The sequence below is a fragment of the Syzygium oleosum genome, unplaced genomic scaffold (assembly GCF_021117445.2).
Source record: "Syzygium oleosum isolate NSW1041296 unplaced genomic scaffold, Sole_v2.1 Sole_v2.02, whole genome shotgun sequence".
NCBI lineage: Eukaryota > Viridiplantae > Streptophyta > Magnoliopsida > Myrtales > Myrtaceae > Syzygium > Syzygium oleosum.
The window spans coordinates 12,603,024-12,623,322 of NW_026607486.1; the positions used below are offsets into that span (position 1 = coordinate 12,603,024).

At 39.1% G+C, this 20,299-nt stretch overlaps 1 protein-coding gene and 1 long non-coding RNA gene across 2 annotated transcripts; both read right to left on the reverse strand.

Annotated features, from left to right (window-relative positions):
• Positions 1-9,933: 9,933 nt before the first annotated feature.
• LOC115665964 (uncharacterized) lies at positions 9,934-10,772 on the reverse strand. Its single transcript, XM_030587775.2, has one exon. The coding sequence runs from the start codon at positions 10,608-10,610 to the stop codon at positions 9,981-9,983; it is 630 nt and encodes a 209-aa protein (XP_030443635.1). The 5' UTR covers positions 10,611-10,772; the 3' UTR covers positions 9,934-9,980.
• A 5,176-nt stretch (positions 10,773-15,948) lies between these two features.
• LOC130135323 (uncharacterized) lies at positions 15,949-16,650 on the reverse strand. Its single transcript, XR_008814751.1, has 2 exons — positions 16,564-16,650; positions 15,949-16,244 (listed from the first exon to the last, which is right to left on the reverse strand). It is a non-coding gene; the product is annotated as an uncharacterized LOC130135323 (long non-coding RNA).
• Positions 16,651-20,299: the final 3,649 nt, after the last annotated feature.

Consider the following 20,299-nt stretch of genomic DNA (forward strand, 5'->3'; position numbering starts at 1 on the left):
TCGTGCTCGCGTAATCGCCGTCGTTAGACGAGTAAGTTAACTCCTAATCCCTTGTTTAGGGTGTTAAACTTGCTTAGGGTAGTTTAGATTAAGTTAATGATAGGTTAGTGTTTATTTAAGCGCGATTAGGGAAAAGGTTATCAATGAATTATTAGATAACCTTTGGTGATAGGCTATCATCGATTGATAAGTTATCGTGGATGCGTTGATAAGCTATTGGTGAAGGAACGATAAGTTATCAGTGTTTTAGCAGTAGGTTATCAGTAATTGTTCGATAAGTTATGATTATTTGCGTGATAGGCTATTGTTGTGTTTGCGATAAGTTATCGCGTATTTGATGATGAGTTATCAATTATTTTATTATTATTGATTATTTTATTAAATAAATTAATTTTCAAAGTTAAATAATAATATTTTATTATTTATAAAAAAAAATTAAAAAATAATTTACTTTCGAAAATTAAATATTAATATTTTCAGATGATTTTTATTACCAAATTGCGATTGTTTTATGTTTGAATTGAGACGCTAATGTTGGATTTCGCCGTATAAATTAGAATATATGGCCAAATGATTCAAACAATTGATTTTCAAGAAAAGATTTTGAATCTTTGAAAATAAATTATTTTATAACTACGTTTGAGAAATGAATTTGATGCCTTGAAAAGAAAAGCATGTTTCGAAATGATGTTTTTACAAAATCGAGCGACTGTTTGTATATGTGATCACGTGAAATTGTGGCGTGGTATTGTTACGAGCATGATTTATGTTTGCCTGGGCTAATTGAAAAGATAAGAATTGGCTTGAATGCTCGAGTGCTCGTGTAGTCACATCATGGAGCCATCTTGCTAGATACCGCTTGACGATGCCTAACTTATCGGGGACTGTTGTGTATAGTGCTTGATTTGTCGGATGCCTGATTTATCGAGGACTACTGTGTATCATGCCTGATTTATCGGATGCCTGATTTATCAAGGTCTACTGTGTATCGCGCCCGATCTATTGGATGCCTGATTTTTTGAGGTCTGCTGTGTATCATGCTCAATTTATCGGATACTTGGAGATTATCTGGATTGCCGATACTCCGGATGCCTTATCGCAGCCTGAGGCCAGACTCGATGCTCCTTACAGGATACCATCTTACTGTGTATCGTTTGATGTTATCATATGGAATGCCATCTCGCTGCGTATCGCTTGATGATGCCATACCCGACGGGGTGGGACGATGCTCGGTTATACCGGAAGACTGCCATCTCGCTGTGTATCGCTTGATGTTATAGTGGACCTAAGTGATCATGAGAAATTAAGAAATGGAACACGCATGTTGGATAATGTTTGATTATGGGGCGAATACAGCTAGGCATGGTATGGGACGTGCCTAAGTGGTTTTACCTTATAATCGAAACACGCGTGAGTATGGATGCATGATGCATGAGAAATCTCTTTATGTGTTCCGAGTACGTGTTATGCTGGGTGCATTGTCGTGATATTTGTGACTAATGTCATGCATGACACGTGTGCCAAGGCAAGGTAAGGATGCTTATATTTATTTATCGGCTTGTCGATGATCCGTGTGTGATGTGTGGTTGCCTGACTAGGAACCCCTGAGGTGAGTTGGCCTTCTAAACGGGGCTTTGGCCGTTAACTTATTGAGATCTTTATCTCATTTGTGGTTGTTAAACATTTTCAGGGCCTTAGCAAATCGATGCCCCAGCGCGGGTCGAGGTACCTCAAGAAATGGACACTTTTCGGACTAGTTTGCTATAGACAAAGTAGATTGATCCCCAATCTGGTATTTTTTTGTTGGCTTTTGTGGTAATGCACGAAGTGGGCTTGAGAAAATATTTCCGAGGGGTTAATCAAGTGAATATTAAAATGGTGCTATTGTTTGATTGTTGTGAATTGTTTTCCTATCTATCCCTATTTATTATTGTTGTCTGGGGATTGTTGTTATAGCTTCCGCATGCGTAATTAAAAAATAAAATAAAGGGTCGGCGACGAATCCTGGGACGTTGCATCATGACGACCGACGAAGGGTGTTGCACGCGTTCGTTGTGATGTCAACTTACCTCCATTTGTCCCAGTGTGGGATGGTTCTTGACAGGGGTAATTGAAAGGAGCCTCCAAGTGTATGAGCTCAAAATGGTTAAACAAAGGATCACCAGTAGTATATGGGGCAGAGAAATGAATTGCTTCTCGTCATTTTGGCTATCATACCTTATGCGAGAAATCCCTTTACCTTGCAGATGTAGAATCTTTTCACTTGTCTTGCCGAGGATCAGTACATGGGGATGATGTGTATGGACTAAGGATTGCCTTTCGTCATCCTGACACATCTTGCTTAGCATACCCGAGCAATTCGACACCATTCGTCGAATTTGTCAAAATTTTCACATGGAATTAGTGAATTAAATAGGTAAAATTACTGTGCAAAATTCATTTCCAAAAGACATGCGATGCATTTGGGGGAGGATTAAGCATCTATTTGCTATAAATGTTTCCTTTTTCTTTATTTAGTTCTACTCTTATGAAAGGAGTTTTAGAGAAAGAAATACTTACATGTGCTGCAGCAGCGGTGAGGCAAACCTACAAGGCAATAAGAAAGACCGTATTAATGAATGGTTCTTTGAGGGACATAAATTGGGAACGATACAACATTACCCTTCGTGTCTCCCTTCACTTGAGTTTAAATTAACAACTCCTTGAGTTTTCTTGAATATTGACAATTTCTGTCGAAAATAGCATGAACTCATGTTAGAAATGAAATCATTGAGGGTAAATTGGAAACAGTACCAAGTTACCCTTCTTCCATCCTGTCGCTTAGATGCGACTTCACTCTGGCTCGTCCTAAAGCCTGGACGAAGCACTCTACAGCCAAGGACATCTCCAACTAGGTAGCTTTTCCTCGATGCATGTCATGTTAATGCAATTCCAGCATGTTGAGGAGCTTCTCAAAGAATCATCAGATTCCTGATCGCGCAGGGCATGTGCAATTGCTTGCATGAGGATCTTCGCAGCAAAGCTAATCTTTGACTTTAAATGTCTTCGACTGATATGGGCATCATAATCCTTTTTAATGACTACTGTCGAGACTTCCATGACTATCAGAATTAGGATCAGTGCTATCTTGTCATATGCATATCAGGCACCCTATAATAGATCCAGATGTGCGATCAAGCTTGATTACCCAAGTTCAAGCTCCGACTTTGGGAAATCTCTAATAGGTCAAGCTCGATTCAAATTAACTCGATTAGTGTATATATTATTGTTTGGGCTTGAATTAAGCTACATAGTTTTAACGTCCGTTCCAACTAGGCTGTGCTTGTATGGAGGATGTTATTATACTGTAAAACCTTCTTCTTCTTTTTTCCATTTCTCAGTGTTTAACATGGAAAAATAAATTGGTCAAAGGAAAATGACTTCACTTAACAAGAAAACCCTAGATCCAATCTTCAATTTGGATGGCAAATGATTGCGACTAAAGACAAGGCATCAAATGCACATGTAATTGTTTTTTCTCCTTTTGTCAACTAACAAAAAAACAACACACGTTGTTTGTGGACAAAACAGTGAAAAAGTTTTAAATAAAGAATGAAATAACTTTTCAAAATTTGAGATCTTTCAAGAAAAAGATATACTAAATCATCGAGATAGATTACATTTCAGAAAGGTAAGAAATTTTCCGTATCAACTTGAATTTGATTTATTTGAAAAGAAAGAAAGTATATTAATTTTTTCCGGACTTGGCATATCAAATTTTGAAAGATATAGACAAAATAAATATTTAAAAGATATAAAAAAAATTACATGATTTTTTATAGTATAAATAAAGATATTTATTTGAAAAGAAAAGAAAATAACAAAGAATATTAGATCGGCGAAGTGTAGTTATAGAATATCAAACTCTAAATATTATTCGTATACTAGTTTGCCTTGTTTGAGCTGTAGAATGTATTGTCTTAGTTCTCTTAAAATATTATTACATCTCCATTTCGTGCAATTTTTATCCAATATCTTAGTCTACAGATTCATCTTTTTATATTTTTTAATAATGAAAGCACATATTTGAAATACTATTTTTTTCAAAGGAGGTTCCAAGACCTTCGAATTTGGAAACATTGAATAAAGCTGTTCTATTGCCACTCCTTGCGCACTGCTTCACAATTTCGAAAATGTTTTCCTTTTGCTCTACATATATCGAGAAAGACCTATAAATGAATTCGTGTGCAGTATCGTAACTTATCTCAAAAGCTTGATAAGAGGTCGGAGAAGGCAATGAATGTGCAAATGTTATCAGGACATTCAATCAAAATCGTGATCTCTAGTTTCTTAATTTATTGCGCCGTTGTGATCGTGACCATACACAAAAAAGAAGAAAGAAGCTTTAATTAAAGCCTTGACCTTGCAATTTTTAAACCCTTTTGCAGGATTTTAAAGCCTTTTGTTGTAAAAATGACAATTCGATAATAGTGCGACGTCCCGTCGATCACTGTTCCCATCTATCAGTGCCAGCTTTGCCATCATAGTCTGTCAACTCTATCTCCGTCGATTAGCGCCATCTTTGTCACATTCTCATTCACTTTGGATGAGCGGGCAAAAAACATGAAGGCTGAACTCCAATTCCAATTAGCCAAATTCCAATTAATTCGTTCAAAAAGGAAATGAAATTACTGTTCCACAAAAACAACAAGAAAGAAACAAAATGAGACCTAAGGATGGTGTTGGTGTTGGTGTTGGTGCCTTTGTCGGTGTCGGTGTCGATGTTGGTGTTGGTAATGGTGGTTTGGACGAGTGGTGGTGGATTGAGTGGAGGTGATGGTGGCTTCCACAAGTGGCGGTGGATTGAGTGAATGGTGAGGTTTTGATAAACCTAAGGTTATTAAAGGTCTGCATAGCAACGTTTCTGTTCTCATAAATAATTTCTGATCAGAAATAGTTTTTTCTCGATTTCTGCAACAAAATGAGGGAGGGATTTTCCTAAATATTTTAAACCCTTAAAAAATCTAAGATTGAATCGTGGACCCCCATCAACCATGTGCTCCTCCTATTAATCTATCATGTCCTCTATATAAAATTTATCATTTTTCAGCTTTTTTTAATCTTTAGCAGTACACCTGGCTAAATAAATAATCAACATTATTGCTACATTTAAAACTTAGGAAATCAGCTATGGCTAATAAAATCTAATTTTATATTAAGGCTCCGTTTATTTCGTGAAAAATAAATAATGTGAAAAATATTTTCTTAAAATTGATTATTTGTGTTGCTTGAAATAATTAGTCGATGAAAGATATTTCATTTTCTTGAACAGTGAAACTTTTTTTCGTTCTATCATTTTTATAAGCGATATAAATTAATTATTTTAAGGATCAAATCATTCATTTTTTACGAAACGAACGTATTTGAATGTAGTAAATTTTTTTTCAATGCTATTTAATAGAGGAGTTTATTAAAAAAAGAAGAATTTCATAAGAGGAAAGCTTCATTGTCAGTGACTTATGTGAGTCATCGTCAAATCGATAGTGGGGCTATCCTTAAATATTGACACAGATCTGATTTTGTCTCCTTGATTATATGTCAGATCACCGTAACCATTAATATGGAATTGGTAATTTCAAAGTTAGTACACTTAATAATCTTAGCTAATGATGCGTCTGCTGCTGCCACTAAGATTTGTCATTAGTATTATATTTTTACAACATTAAATAGCGTGCGCGATCCCAAAAGACAGTTTTTGTTTAGCTGGGAACAGAGAGTTCTAATTCAGCCTGTCTGCTCTTCTGAGCACATAACGTACAGAAATTAACGGAAAATCAGCAGCTTCCCAGTTGAAATTGAAGGTCGCCTGATGGCAAGGTTATTGAATATTTTGTAATTAACAAGAGTGTCTTTAAAGTTATGTCTTTTCAGATAATGTCCTTTCCGTTTTTTGCAGCAGTTATGTCTCTCGGATCATTCCTAAATGTTGCAAGTATGGGTTAATGGCTCAACAAATGGGAGCATAACCGACATGACTTTTGAGTTCACGTCATTTTAGATTTATGCAGTAGTTTTCTTTGTCTTTAAAAGGACATGTCTCTTTAGTTCTTAAGGAGTGGTTCTCGAGATGTGCCAATTTCAAAAAATGTTCGATAAAGACCTGTTCATATAGTACTATTACAAATGGTGTAAGGTGTTGTAACTTGAGAGGCATAGTTTGCAAATCTACAAAATTCCGTTCGCAGGAACTAATTGCCTTAAGTAAATTCGGTAATCCGTACATCACCTCGTGTTTTCGATGTTATAGCATCTAGCAAGTCTATATTTGCTGTGTAATTCAGTCATGTCTATTTGTTAAGATTATTTAAACATTGATTTAGTCGTTATTAATTTTGTTATCGCTTTCTTAGAGTTATTATTTCTATTTAATTTTTCTGATCAACAAATAGTACCATGCTACGTATATTATTTAGAACAGAATATAGTCCTAAAATTACATGAGAAAAGCATATAATAAGTGGAAATTTTATATATATATATCCTGTACTGGCTTTAGATATGGTTACATTGTGCAACGCACACAATCATTAGTCAATAGATTTCAAGTCTAATACATCTGCTGCCGAATTTTGTCACACAAAGCCATGAACTGATGAATAATTATTGATATGGGATAGTTAGTGCCCACATAATGATGCCATTAGGTTTCATTTATTTCACAGAAAATGAATGATTTGGAAAATATTTTCCTAAAAATGATGGCTCGTATTGCTCAAAATAATAAGCCAATAAAAACTATTTTCATTATCGACAACAAATTATGTCTAAACAACTTCATGGACGATGAGAATAATTTCATTTTTATAAGTAATGCAATTAAATATTTTTAAGAAAATATTAGAAGATGTGCACCTATACTTCTGTTTTTTTTTTTTTGTGTGCGCTTATATTTTCTAGGCAAAATAAAGAGTATATACATAATCAAAATTAAGGGTGTATTTGTTTCGAGGAAAACTTCATGGTAAAGGAAAATGCTTTTCGGGAAATAATTTTCCAGGATAACAACGATTTCCCCTTTTAAGGTAGGGAATTCATTTTCTTAACTTTAATCATGGATATTTTTTTTATCGTAAATGATTTTTCGTTGACTGATCATTTTAGTAAATCAAATGCGTGAAAGTTTAGAAAACTAATTTGCGGAAAATTCTTTCACCTCAAACAAACACACCCTAAGTATACCAATAGGTTTAGTACACGAAGAGAAGTCGGAAATCAAATGGTTAATACAAAAAAAAACCCCAAACTGATACATCCGTAATAAATTTACCCAAAACTAATTTTTTGACCATAAAAAACCCCAAACTGGTATACCTGTGATAAATTTACCCTTCTTTAATTTCCGTTAAATTTTACCGTCAAATTGCTTAGTTGGATGACACGTGACAATTTATGGATATACCAGTTTTGGATTTTACCCTCCGTATGTCACATGTGTACTAATTTGTGATTTTTCGTGTTATAAATCCAATTTAACGAAACTAATGGAGGGTAAATTTGTCACCAGTGTACCAATTTGGGGTCTTGGATGGTAAAAAGTTCAGTTTTGGGTAAATTTATCACAAGTGTATCTGTTTGGGGGTTTTTTTATCAGAAAATAAGTTTGAGGTGAATTGTCACACGTGTACCAATTTGGAATTTTTCGTGATATTAACCCGAAATCAAATAAATTACAAACGATGGAAAACTCATCGTGTGACATGATTGATAGATTTACCATCTTCATGGTTCATCAACAAGAGACTGGGGGCGCACATGATAACCATTTTGTTTCTCTATTTTTCTATTTTTCTATTTTTTCTTTCCAGGAACAAGTTTGAAACAGAAATCCGTTTGGTAACGTAATTTCATTTTTCTATTTCTACAATAAATTTCTACTCCAGAAATAGATTTGGAACCGAAATCAGAAGTAAAAAATTTTTACTTTTCTATTTTTAGAACAAAAATGAGAAATAAAAACTCTTCTCGTCATTTGCCCCTCACTACTAGTCAGCCGCCCACCCGCCGCTCCACTGTCACCATTGGTCACCTCCCACCGCCGTCGGTTATCGTCCTCCGCCGCTTGCCGGCCATCGTTCGTCGTCGTCTGCCGCCATCCTCCATCGCCGGCTGCCTCCCGCTACCATCTCCGGTCACCCACCATCTGCCTTCCTTGGCCGCCCAATGCCAGTCACCTCCCATCGTCGACCGCCTCTGACCGTCCTCCGCTGCCGCCCAACCCTGGCCATCTCCTGCTCCCATCCGCCTCCCGTTGTCGTCCAACATTACCCACCTCCCGTCACAGCCCAACATCACCCACCTCCCGTCGCTGCCCACCCTCCGGCTGCCTCTCGTCATCCTTTGCCTCCTGTCGCCGGCTGCAGTCCTCCTCCGCCGACCACCGTCCTCCTCCGCCGCCCAATGCCGGCCACCTCCCACCTCCCATCGCGGGTTGCCTCCCGCCACCACCCGCTGTACGCCGCCTCCAACTCGTCAGCTGCTCGGGAGAGAAAAATTTTGTGTTGTTATCAAACGAATTTCTATTTCAGAAATAGAAATTTTGTATCGTTATCAAACGTATATTTTGATTCAGAAACTCGTCCATAGAATAGAAATAGAAAAATCTATTTCTTGCCAAAAATTGATTTCTGGAACAGAATGGTTATCATTCGCGCCCTGGGTGACTGAGTGGGCCTATCGAGGTGGTCTTCGGTGCAAGCTGGGATGGGCGTTGCAGTATCTTTGGTCCAATTTGGCAACGGCTATAGCTAAAAGCCAGATATGTTGGACATTCTCATGAACAAATTCTTGGACTAGATCACTGACAATGTTCAAATGATTTAGAGGTCGAGAATGTAATTATTAGCTTGGTCCAATATAGGTATGATCTATAGAATACTTGCTTAACCGGAAGTAATCGATGCTTATATGATCCAACAATCATAAAACCGGTTAGAGGAACTATACTCGAAAAAACACAGATGGCAGAAGATATGGATATTCCAATTCCTCCCTTTCGTTCGGTAATGTGAGGATCATGTGATGAGGGCCGGTAATTCTGTGTCTTCGTGTCGTAATTTATGTTGCCTCATAATTGCGTCTCGCCCCGTTTATTAATTGTCCCACAAAATCAAAATCAAAATTTCGAGATGTTTATTAGCGGGTTACACAACACAATAGTTTCACGCATTTGTGATATGGACACTTATACGTAAACATGCAAAATGTGTATGAACGCATCGGAACATGTCTAAAAGTACCATGTTGCACGAGGAATATATTATATCCGTATTACTAAGCATGCCTAAACATGTCATAGACGGATTAAAAGGGTCGATTCGCACACAACACGTTAATTATTCATATATAAGCAAGTTGAATTGTTTACGGCTGGGACTATTTAAGTTTGACACGAACGCACTCAATTATATGTCGTGTCAACGGGTGGTGCCGAAAATTATCAGCCTTAGATGTGATCATAAGGTGTGCTAACTTACTAACTTGTTACGATACTTTCACTTTAGGATAGAAACTTCAAGAGAGCAACTCGATGATCAGCTCCTCCCACCTCTTCCTTCTCTTCCGTCACCGGCAAAGCGCGAGGCAAAGGAGATGATGGCGTGGAGGGTGTCGTCCTCGGCGCCGGAGAAGCGGGAGGTGAAGGAGATGACGGCGTGGAGGGTGTCGTCCTCGGAGCCGGATCTGCACCTTCTTCCTCATCTCTCTCGATGACGAAGGGACACGCGTGTCGCCAGCTTGTCCGGCACGTTGACCGCATGTCGGATCTCTGACACGCGTTGACCACGTGTCCGAGCATGTCGGACGCGTTGATCACATGTCCGAGCGTGTTGGACACGCGACACGTGTCCAACACCGACTCGGATGGCTCCCCAGCGTGTCGGTGCAACTTAGCATGAAGTCTTGTCGTAATGAAATAATGGTCAATCCTTAACGATGGTCGATAATCAGACGCTTCTAGTGAGCATCTCCTGGTAATTCTTGAAAGACTCCATCTTCTGCAACCTCATCTGCCGATGGAACCTCTTTATGAACAGATCAGCGACGTGGTCGATCTCGTTCTCCAGCACGAACTCCTCTCCTCTGTCTTCCTTGGAGTGCTTCACCAACTCGATTACCGACCCACCCAGCGACGAGTCCTCGATGTCATCAAACAACGTGTGTCTCAAATCTGGGTACTTCTCGTCAACTTCATCATCATCATCATCTTCTTCTTCTTCGTCTTTGGCCGGCTTGCAGTGAGTCGGAATGGGCACAGACTCGTGCGCCAGGGCTTTGCTGTTGTAGTAGCTAACAATGGAATTCTCGCTTGGCTGCTCCGCCGCCACGTCGGCATCTTCGGCCTCCTCGTGGGGCTTCTTCTCGTCTTGGTGGTGGTGGTGATGCGAGAGGAGGTTCTGGATCTTGTGATGGAGGGTGCTGACGAAGAACTTCTTGTTGTGGTGCAGCAGCGAGAAGATGATGAGGCGGGTCCGGAGGGCGTTCGTCTTCCTCCTGAGAGCCATTGACTTCGATTTGGCCATCGCCGACAAGGCCGTGAGCATCTGCTTCAGCATGGCAGATACCTTGTTCTTCATCTTCTCAGAATCGTCTACCAAATTTGGAAGAGGATAGAAACTTCAAGAGAGCAACTCGATGATCGGCTCAAGAAAATGCAATGGTGGGTGTGCGAAATTAAAGAGCGCTTGCCAATGTGTGCTGAAGAATAGTTCAAGAGATAAGCTGTGGTTGGGCATGGAGGAGAGCAAGAGGGGTTGATGGGGGTTTATATAGAGAGCGGAGTGATGCGTAAGTTTGTTGCGACTTTAGTTGGTGGAGAAGACAGGAGAAGAGGAAAAGAGCGAAAGAGTAGGGGCTAAGGAAAAGAAGGAGCTTCGAAAGTGGAAAAGAGAGAGGACCAAAAAGAGACAAAAGTGGATAGGCGAGGACACGTGGCAAGATTTGGGAGGTTGACAACTGGAGAGGTAGGGTTAGAAGCCAGAGATCTTGGTGGTTTTGGTTTTGGAGAGTTACAGTGAATGAATAAAGGGGGTGGTGGTTGGGGTGGTGGGCGGTGGTGGGGGAGGGTGGTTTGTGCTTTTTGGCCTTTATTAGGTTGGAATAATATCTTGGTTAACCCCAAATGAATATGATAGAGACGGTCGTTGGGTGAAAAAACTTGATGCTGAACGGGAGCCTAGGGCCAATAGAAAAATGTAAAGGAACTGTCACATTATAAATTTAGGGTTGCATGCATGTGTGGTAAGTGCTAACGGATATGGAATCACAAGACATAAGAAACGAGAGATAAAAGTAGCTTTAGGCTGAGCATAATTGATTTTGGCACCTGGTGCTAAGCATAGAATTCCACTTTTTTAGAGCGTCTTTTGTCTGGGATTGTCTATGATTCCTTGAGAAATCGTTTTCCGGGAGATGGGTTGGTATGTGTTCGATGGACTAGTTATAAGTAGAGCAGCGCTGAGTGTGTTGAAGCTTTGGTGATGTTGGCGGTGGCGGATCAGTGCTAATCTACTCAAGCATGCGGTGGCGGAGCTGAGCTTTGGTGCTAGTATCTGAGCTTTGTCGAGTTTGGTAGGAGTGGGAGGAGATGTGTGAGCTTGATGGAGGTAGCGAGTGATGGTGTTATTTGACTCCAGATGGACAAACCACACAAACAAATGGATGCATGGTAAGTTACGAGGTTGACGTCTACGTTAGTTAATGCCATTAGGCTTTTTCAAAATGAAGGATTAAGATTGGGTCGACTTTTGAAAACTCTAAAATAGAACTGAACTAAAAAATAGGTTCGGGGACGATCATATAACGATGAAAAAACATTAAGGGACCAATTATATCAATACACTTAGTACAGAGTATCTTCTCTCTTTGACGAGCTCATCAAGAAAAACTTAAAAGAGTTTTGTCTATGCAAACACTGCCCAAGAATAATAGTGTTCTTATTTAATTACCAGTTATCCATATGCAGTCACGTGCTTGTACATGAAAAACAGATATCTATTGTCTAGGGCAGTGTCAGGAATGGAAACCCAGCTCACGAAGCATCACCAAAAGTTGCTATTGTCAGGTCTCACTTTAGACTTTATTCCTGTTTCTTGGCAATAGACAAAAAGGAAAAACACCACACAAAAGCTAATTGCAGCGTGTCCCACACGATTAAACCGTTTGAATTCGAAAAGTGCGAGTGGTGGGTCGGGTGGGGTCAGAGTTCTTGGAATGCTCAGTTGGCAATTGCTTAACGGAGTTGTGTTGCTCCTTTTCATGCTACACAAGCACAATTAGCGGCTGAAAAGTGACTAGGGTTTGCGTGAGATTATAGTCCCTCTCAATGTCATTCTAGTATAATAATCTAACAATTAGAGAGACCATTCCTCAATATGGAGTCAAAAAGGGGAGTTTTGAAAACCTCCCCCCCTTTCTGGGTTTGATCAAAACAAACAAAACACTCCCCTTTAGATGCGTTTACTTGCATTGCTTTGCCACTTTTGAGTGGCCGGCAGACACGATGTACGGCCCGGGCCGAGTCAAGTCAGACGAGCTCCAATTTTTGAACTCGAGAAGTCTTTTTTTTTCCAAACTCTATACCCACTTGTCATGGTAAACTATCTACATAGAGAAAAATCACAAGCTTTTGCAAGCTCAATTTGAGTAGGCTCATATGCGGAACATCCTAAAAATAATATCTTCGTTGCGGGTAAAGCAGCTTGGTAGCTTGCAATTCCAATGCTAAAGCTCTCTAGCTATGACCACGAGCATTTCAATGACGGATGCACACCTTGTGGCAATAACACGTGGTGTAATCAACTAATTACAAGTGAGATGCATACGGGCATTACATCAAGTAAGGATGAGTTTCATAGAAAATGAATAATGGTGTTTCATCAGTTACGTCGATTCATTATTACCATGTGGTGTATCCTTCACATCATGCTTTTTTTCATTGTCAAGATGCATAGTCTCTAATCAGGTCTAGAGATTGGTGTAAAAAGGTTAAAATCGATAGTATATATATGTTAAATTTAATTCAAATTTGATATGTTTATATCAAAGAATGGAAGCAGATATGATCCCTCCCCATTTTATTTTAATCTGCTACCCCTCTTTGATTTTAGATTTTGAATTTTGACCGTGATATTCGAAACAATAATAAATAAATAGAAGCATAAATATTAAGACCTTAGAATAATGCACAAAGGCCCACAAAAGGAAGAATCTCCCTTGTAATTGGACTACTAATCTTCCTTTAAAGTATGATCTGCGCATTTGAAGTCAGATAAGCATAGGCAAGGCACGACTGAGAACGACTCTATTCTAGGTTTGTGGAAAGACGACGAAAGCGAAAGGTGTTGGGGAAAATCAAGCAATCAGGAAAAAGAATTGAATTAGACTTTGAGGCGTGATATCTTTTCCTTAAGAAATTATTTTTCCCACAACGTTGCTAATGGTTACTGATAAAAATCCTCTAAGATACAACAAAATCTTGATGAGAATTACCTTATAGGAATTCTGGTATTTCTCCAAGAACTCTCAAAGGGACATAATTGAAAATGATGTTTGTATAGCTTTTAGAAAGAAGAATTGAAAAGTGAAAAATTAAGACGTAAAACTAGGAAGATATATATCAGTATTTTGGAACTAATAAGTTGCATTATGAACATCTACGTACTTGAAAGACATATCAAAAAATTCCAACTAAAATAATAATAAATAATAATTTTTCTAATTTTTCCATTTATTTTTTATTATTCCGAATTTCATAAATTCTAAAAAATAATCTTTGAACGAATACATCATTTTAAAGATTAAGAAGTTACGTCCAAATAGACCCAATTTTCCAATAATAAGAAGGTATGTCCAAAAGAGAAATGACATTCGAAAAGTTGTAAGAGTGCCTAATAACCATTAGGCAAAAATAATAAAATTCGGAATTAAATAATAAAAAGGTACCGCATCTTTATTTTGAACAGTCGCACTGCTTCAATAGGATAAGACAATTATTTTATAATAATAGAAGCATAAATATTAAGACCTTCCGTCCAAGTAGAACCCAAATTTCTCTCAAGTTTTCACCTTTAATTCACCTTCACACTTGGCTAGCCAAATCAGTCGAAAGCACATTGGCTTTCAATGACTAAACAGCGACAACATGAACAGTTGAAGGACAACTCAACAAAACAGTCTCATTCCAATCATGCATTCGTATTAAACATATCAGCACTGTCGCAAAGAAGCTATTGGCTCATCCTTAACCAAACCTGAAAATTGCACGTAAACTGAAAGGCCTGGGGAGTTGATTGCATACTATAAAATTGCACGTAAGATCGATTTCTTCTGCTATTGCTTTGATAGGTTTTTGCCAATCTCATGTGTGTTCATATCAGGGCATTACAAATGGGCATTGGATGAATTATTCTACAAACATAACTTCAGTCGAGTAATCGTACTTGAAGGTGAGGATGTTTTTTTTTTTTTGCTGGGTTGCTTTCACTACATCTAAAGCGAAGTGCCTATTCATAATCTTTCACCTGAACGCGGATGATATGGAGATTGCACCTGTTTTTTTTTTTTTTAGTATTTTGAGGCTACAGCAACTCTCATGGAAAAGGATAGGTATGAATTCTGGAAATCCTAAGCTATAATTGGATATTTGAATTAAAATATATAATAACTAACTGTTAGAGAATACTTCGAATTTTAAAAATAAAATTATTGGGCCTAGGCTCGAACCTGAGTTCTACGGAGGAAAACGCACATTATGAGCTTTACTGCAATTTTCCATCTCGAACTATGTCAGGACCATTATGGCTGTTTCGTCATGGAATGACAATGGGCAAAAGCAATTCGTGCATGATCCAGGTAAATTCTCATGAACTCTGCCTCTTTAGTTTCCCACCAAGAAATAAGAAACGAGGTCTATGCCGCAAACAAAAGAGATCTTTTGCAGTCCGTGGTTCTGAGTGCTATATTAAACATCTTCATGCGTGCACACGATCTTATTTCTCTTCCTTTTCGAATGTGCTCGAAAGCTTTGGAACTTTGCTTGGGATAAATGGACAATGACTTTTACGTAAGTGGCAAAGATAAGTACTTACACACTGCCTACCACATGTGAAAATATCATTTGAAGATGCTGCTGAAGTTAAGTGGCTGAATCAATAGTGTGGGGAATGGTTTTATTGTTTTGGTTGTTATTTTACCATGGCTTCAAGTTTGAAGCTTCGTCTATTCATCTTCACAGCCTTATCAAACGTTTCTTGTCTAAGATGTGTGTTTCCTTGTCCGCATCTCTCTTTTCTCTTTTCTTGTAATCTTTTAATACATTTTGCAGAAATCCTTTACCGATCTGATTTCTTTCCTGGACTGGGATGGATGTCGACCAGAACTACGTGGAAAGAACTATCCCCGAAGTGGACATAGGCATATCCTTATGGGTTTGATATACGTCGTTTTTAGATCACATATGCACGCTGATAACTTACTGGGACGACTGATTGAGGCTACAAGAGAGCCACAAAGGTCGACAATTCATTCGACCAGAAGTGTGAACTTACAATTTTGGTGAGCATGTGAGTGGATTTTGTACACGCATACTCTGATTTATGGTCATTTCGGTCTTGTGCAGCAACTCTGCAAGTTTTGTCAGTATCATCTAGTATGTAAATTAATAATTGATTATTCACGGCCGTGCTCATGGTAGAGGCCTTTTAATGGCTTTGCGGAGAATGCCTCATCATGTACCTGCCGGGTTACTGTAAGATGAATTCGGCAGTCGTGTGTTGGATGGCTTGGGGGTGATATGGGAGACGATAACGCATGTCATCTACAACTTTGGCAATGCAAAAGATTTGATTTGACTACTGACTCCATGTTTGCATGTCCATTATCTGAGAAGTTGATACCATGCGAGAGAACGAGTACTACTCCTTTAACATTGGCAACAATTTATTTCCGTTATCAAAACCGGCATGAGCAAAGACCACAGAGCTCTAATAAGAGATGGCCAACACAAATCCAAAACCAATGTCAACAAGGGACGTAGCAGGCGCAGGCGTGAAACCCGCGATTGCTAGGATTACGAATGCATTTTGCCTTGACCGAACCGAACTCCTCGGAACAGTGCCTCGTGCAATTGTAGAACTCGCAGCCGCGTTGTTCGATGATCTTTTCGCACAACTTTTGCGCATCAGCACGTATGCGGTTGCTGCTGCAAGGACCTGCGGGGGAGCAACTAGGGGCATCACACACTACTCATCAACTCGTGCCTTTGACATGAACAAAGGATCCCGCACTATAAAGACACGTCCGGTCGGCCCATCACGTTAAAATACCGCCTTTCCGAACGGCGATCCACCCGTGCATGGTGATGTTACATGAAGGAACTAAAAAAACTATGCCTATCATACACTCTACCACATCATGAGCTATAGCTTTGAAATAGCTAAATACATGAAAGACATGAATGTAAGCACGTATTCGATGCACCGTAGCCAGCGAAACGGAAGAAGAGATCACGTAGATAGGAGAGAGAAGAACCTGAAACAAGCATCACCAGGACGAAGAAGAGCGAGAGCTTCACCATCTTTGCAGAAATCACCAACAGATAGTGTCGTAGCCGCAGCTTCTGGTGCTTGTGTCAATTTATAAGATTTGTAAGGGCATTGTTCACACATCCGGAATAGGAAATCAATCGGGTTAAATATTTCTTCGATATATTGTGCATATTCTAGCTGACTTTTCTTCTAAAATTGTATCTCTGTAAATAAGTAATTTCGAAAATAAATCTCTTAGAAAATTATTTCCCAAATTATAAATCTTCTCATGGCCACATTACACCTAATGGTTGCCTAGTCATTATCATCTTCCTATTACCTATTTTATTTACAATAAATTTTTTACGTTTGGCACAAATTTTTAACTTTGAGAATCGATCTGTCATAAATAATTAGTACCGCGGATGAAGCTGCGCACCTTCAAACTCTAAATTTTAATTTATTGATTGTCACTCAACGGGTCAACGTATTTAATCTCTTGTTTATTATAAATTCGAAATTTGTATGAAAAATCATTTTGGAATCTTTAAAATGATAGCCATGTTGAATATATATCTATAAATATCGTAAAGTAAATTCATTTAATTTAAAATTAAATTATGAAGCCATGAGAAAAAAAAACGATTAAATACTTTTCTATAAAATTCATTCGCTACAGCTACATTTGCTAAAAGAAAAGATATATTGATTTCTAATTAGTTCGACAACGCCGGTTGGTATCGGGATCTCAAATCTTCCAAGTAAGTTGTGGCTTAACAAAGGAAGAAGTTATTACCCTGATCTGCCTTCAGGATACTTACCCCCAAAACGACTTAATGCTAAATGGGGTGGAGACAATCCAGAAATACTAAAAGATTCATATGCATACAGTCCATGTAGCTGCAGTCCTCTACAGAAACAGCATGAGGGAAACACATGCTTATTAGAAAATTATCGCACCTTCTAGGTCCACAATACGGTGTTGTCGCATGCTTATCTGATCAATTAGTATTCGCATTTGACTGGTACGGCGAGTCTCGGCTTCAACTTGTAAAATGAAAGATGTTATCTAAGAAATCTATGATGATTTCTAGCGGATGTGGGTTAGGAGAGGGGGGACGCACGCATTAGATTTCTGGTTATAGAATGTTAGTATGTCTTGGGATAGTAATACTGTAATTCTTGATGCTTACTTGTTAAGTAAAAATTCATGAATGAGGCGTCCTTTTCCAGAAACCAGAACAGCAGACAAAAGAAAAACTGAGTTTCACCTTAAATACTACCACCAAAGTACCCATATGTTACCTCTTCAATCAAAGCATCTATCAATTTTTCCGGCAGATTTACCTAGAATTGGATCTGAAAACAGAGCCCAGAAGGCGACGGCCATAAAAAATTACTGCACCTTAAAGTCTGCAATTAATAGATGCCACGCAGTCAATACAATTTTAACAACCTCTTCTGATTTGTCCTGCGTCGAACGCTTCATTTACATGTGAGGACCAATCCTTCTATTCCACATGATTTTGTAAGTTAGTTTAGTTCAGCGATTGATTCAAGCACACGAAAAAGGAACGAACTCTCTGGTTCATATGTGGTGTCAAAATACATAAACCTAAGATAAAGCTGTATTTGAAGTTGTCCGGTCTTTTCAGTCCATTAGCACTAGCGAACTGAAAGTTCAGCCGAGGAAACAACTTTTTTGCCCTTTGTTCACGTCAGTCTTAGCTTTTCATCGAGACAATTATTTTTCTTTTGGTCGAAGATGGAGTCAATTGACTTTTGCTTCAAGTCAGCGGAGATGAGATGGTCAGCCGCTTGCAAGTGTTCCCTTTTCTTTTTCTTTTGGTGAGCTGATGATAGTTGTTTCTTCCTCGTTCGAAGTTTAAACACTATGTTTTTACCTTCACCAGAAGGCACGTGATATAAAACAACAGAGAGCGAAAGCACCCAGACATCTAACAAAAACTGGAATAAGTTTCAGTACGATTTTATTAACAAATTCGAAATGAACTCCATAACTTTCTGCTCCGACCTTATGCACCGGATGGCATTCCACTAATCAACTCACTTCATCCATCATAACAAGCGAAAAAGGTCGGTTCGATCCCAAGCAGGCGAGGACATTCAAAATGTAAATGGACACCAAAAGAAAAACATAAAAAGGAACCTACACTGCTCCAACTCTACTATTCTCCTCCTCTGTTTCTCCTCCACTTTACTCTACTCTACTCTACTCTGTGTTTCTTCCCCAGTCATCCCTGCGCGTTCGCCTCCATGTTCGGAAGGGCGTACGTGTTCCTGCAAACAAAATTAAAAAATAAAAAAGAGAATGAAATACAATGGAACAAAAAGAAACAAGAGAGCGAGAGCACTGCTAACTATACCCATCCGCGAGAAGGGATCCTTGGACCTACGGAGGCCCTTACAAAGAAATTCTCCGGTATGGTGGAGAGATTTCTCTATCTGTATTCCCTCTCTACCGGGAAGAAGGGAAGAAAAAATCAAAGGCGGGAACTTACCCTCCCACGAGAGCGAATCCACGCGCCTCTAGACTCTGCCTCATTTGTTGAACAAGGGGGTCTACATTATCTTCATCCGGGACCGGACCATTAACCGTCACCCTATAAAGCAGATAGGGCGGTTCAACTTCATCCAGTAACTCAAGTAAAGCGCTTATCTGCTCCTGATTATGGACAGTCAGTCTGCTTCTGTTCAGCACTCGGTAACCTTCAGACGAGTAAGCTTCTTTAGCTTCGATGAAGGCACTTTGCGCTTCACGAACCGCTCTGAAAAGAGAAAGCAAATAAAAACAAAGCCCGAAATTTAGAATGAATAAACATGGCGTTGCGATTGAAATTGCATTCTGGGTACCTCTTCGCATTTCTCGTGGCAGCTGAAAGCGCGCGGCTGTGCTCGAGATCGCGAGTCCTCCGCTGTTCGGAGAGTTCCACAAGCCTTGCGAGAGCAGCGGGAGGGTAATTGGCCATTTGTTTGGTCTTTTTTTTTTTTTCCTTAAGCGGAGGAAAATGGCAGTGCGATTTTCACGGGAAGGAGGCTGAGCTTTATACAGTGGGCGATGGCTTATTGCCCGTTGGATGCGCCCAACAGATCGGGGCCATCCATGAAAATGAGGAGCCAAAACTTACCCGTTTTAATGGTGCCATCGCAGTTCTCCCGCAGGGGCGCCTGCAAGGCAAAGAGAACCATTTTATGGCCTTTGATGGTGTTTGCCATGGGAGCCATTTGCAGTCCTCCGGCAGGAGTGCCTGAAAGGCAAAGAGTTGAAGAGAGACTCCGGATGATGATGGAGACTTGCGATGTGGATCGAAGGGTGGTTCTTCCATTTCTTTAAAAGCAGACTTGCGTGTAAGGGTGGTTTTTCCCTGGCGCGTTAAAGGTTTAGACAGAGAGGGAAGCTACAGCTAGGTGATTATAAAATTATAATATTATAGACCATTATAAAATTATGTGATTTCAGTTTTTTTGCAACACGCGAGATGAACTCCATCAACTGATTATGGTAAATTTAAAGAAAATAAAAAAGAGGGAGCATTGAACAATTTTAGTAAATCACTAACCGACCGCGTTTCCAGAGAATTAATTGAAGACACGTTGATTTTACTTGCATCAATCGGCATTTTCAATTAGTTATAGATGTCCAACCAAAAAAAAAAATAGAAATAGATGGGTGAAAGATGCAGGGCATTATTAAGAGAATAAAATTTTTACAGAGAGTC

Bases quoted from the DNA above. Each gene is read 5' to 3' on its own strand.
- LOC115665964 (XM_030587775.2), bottom strand. From the start codon at position 10,610: ATGAAGAACAAGGTATCTGCCATGCTGAAGCAGATGCTCACGGCCTTG.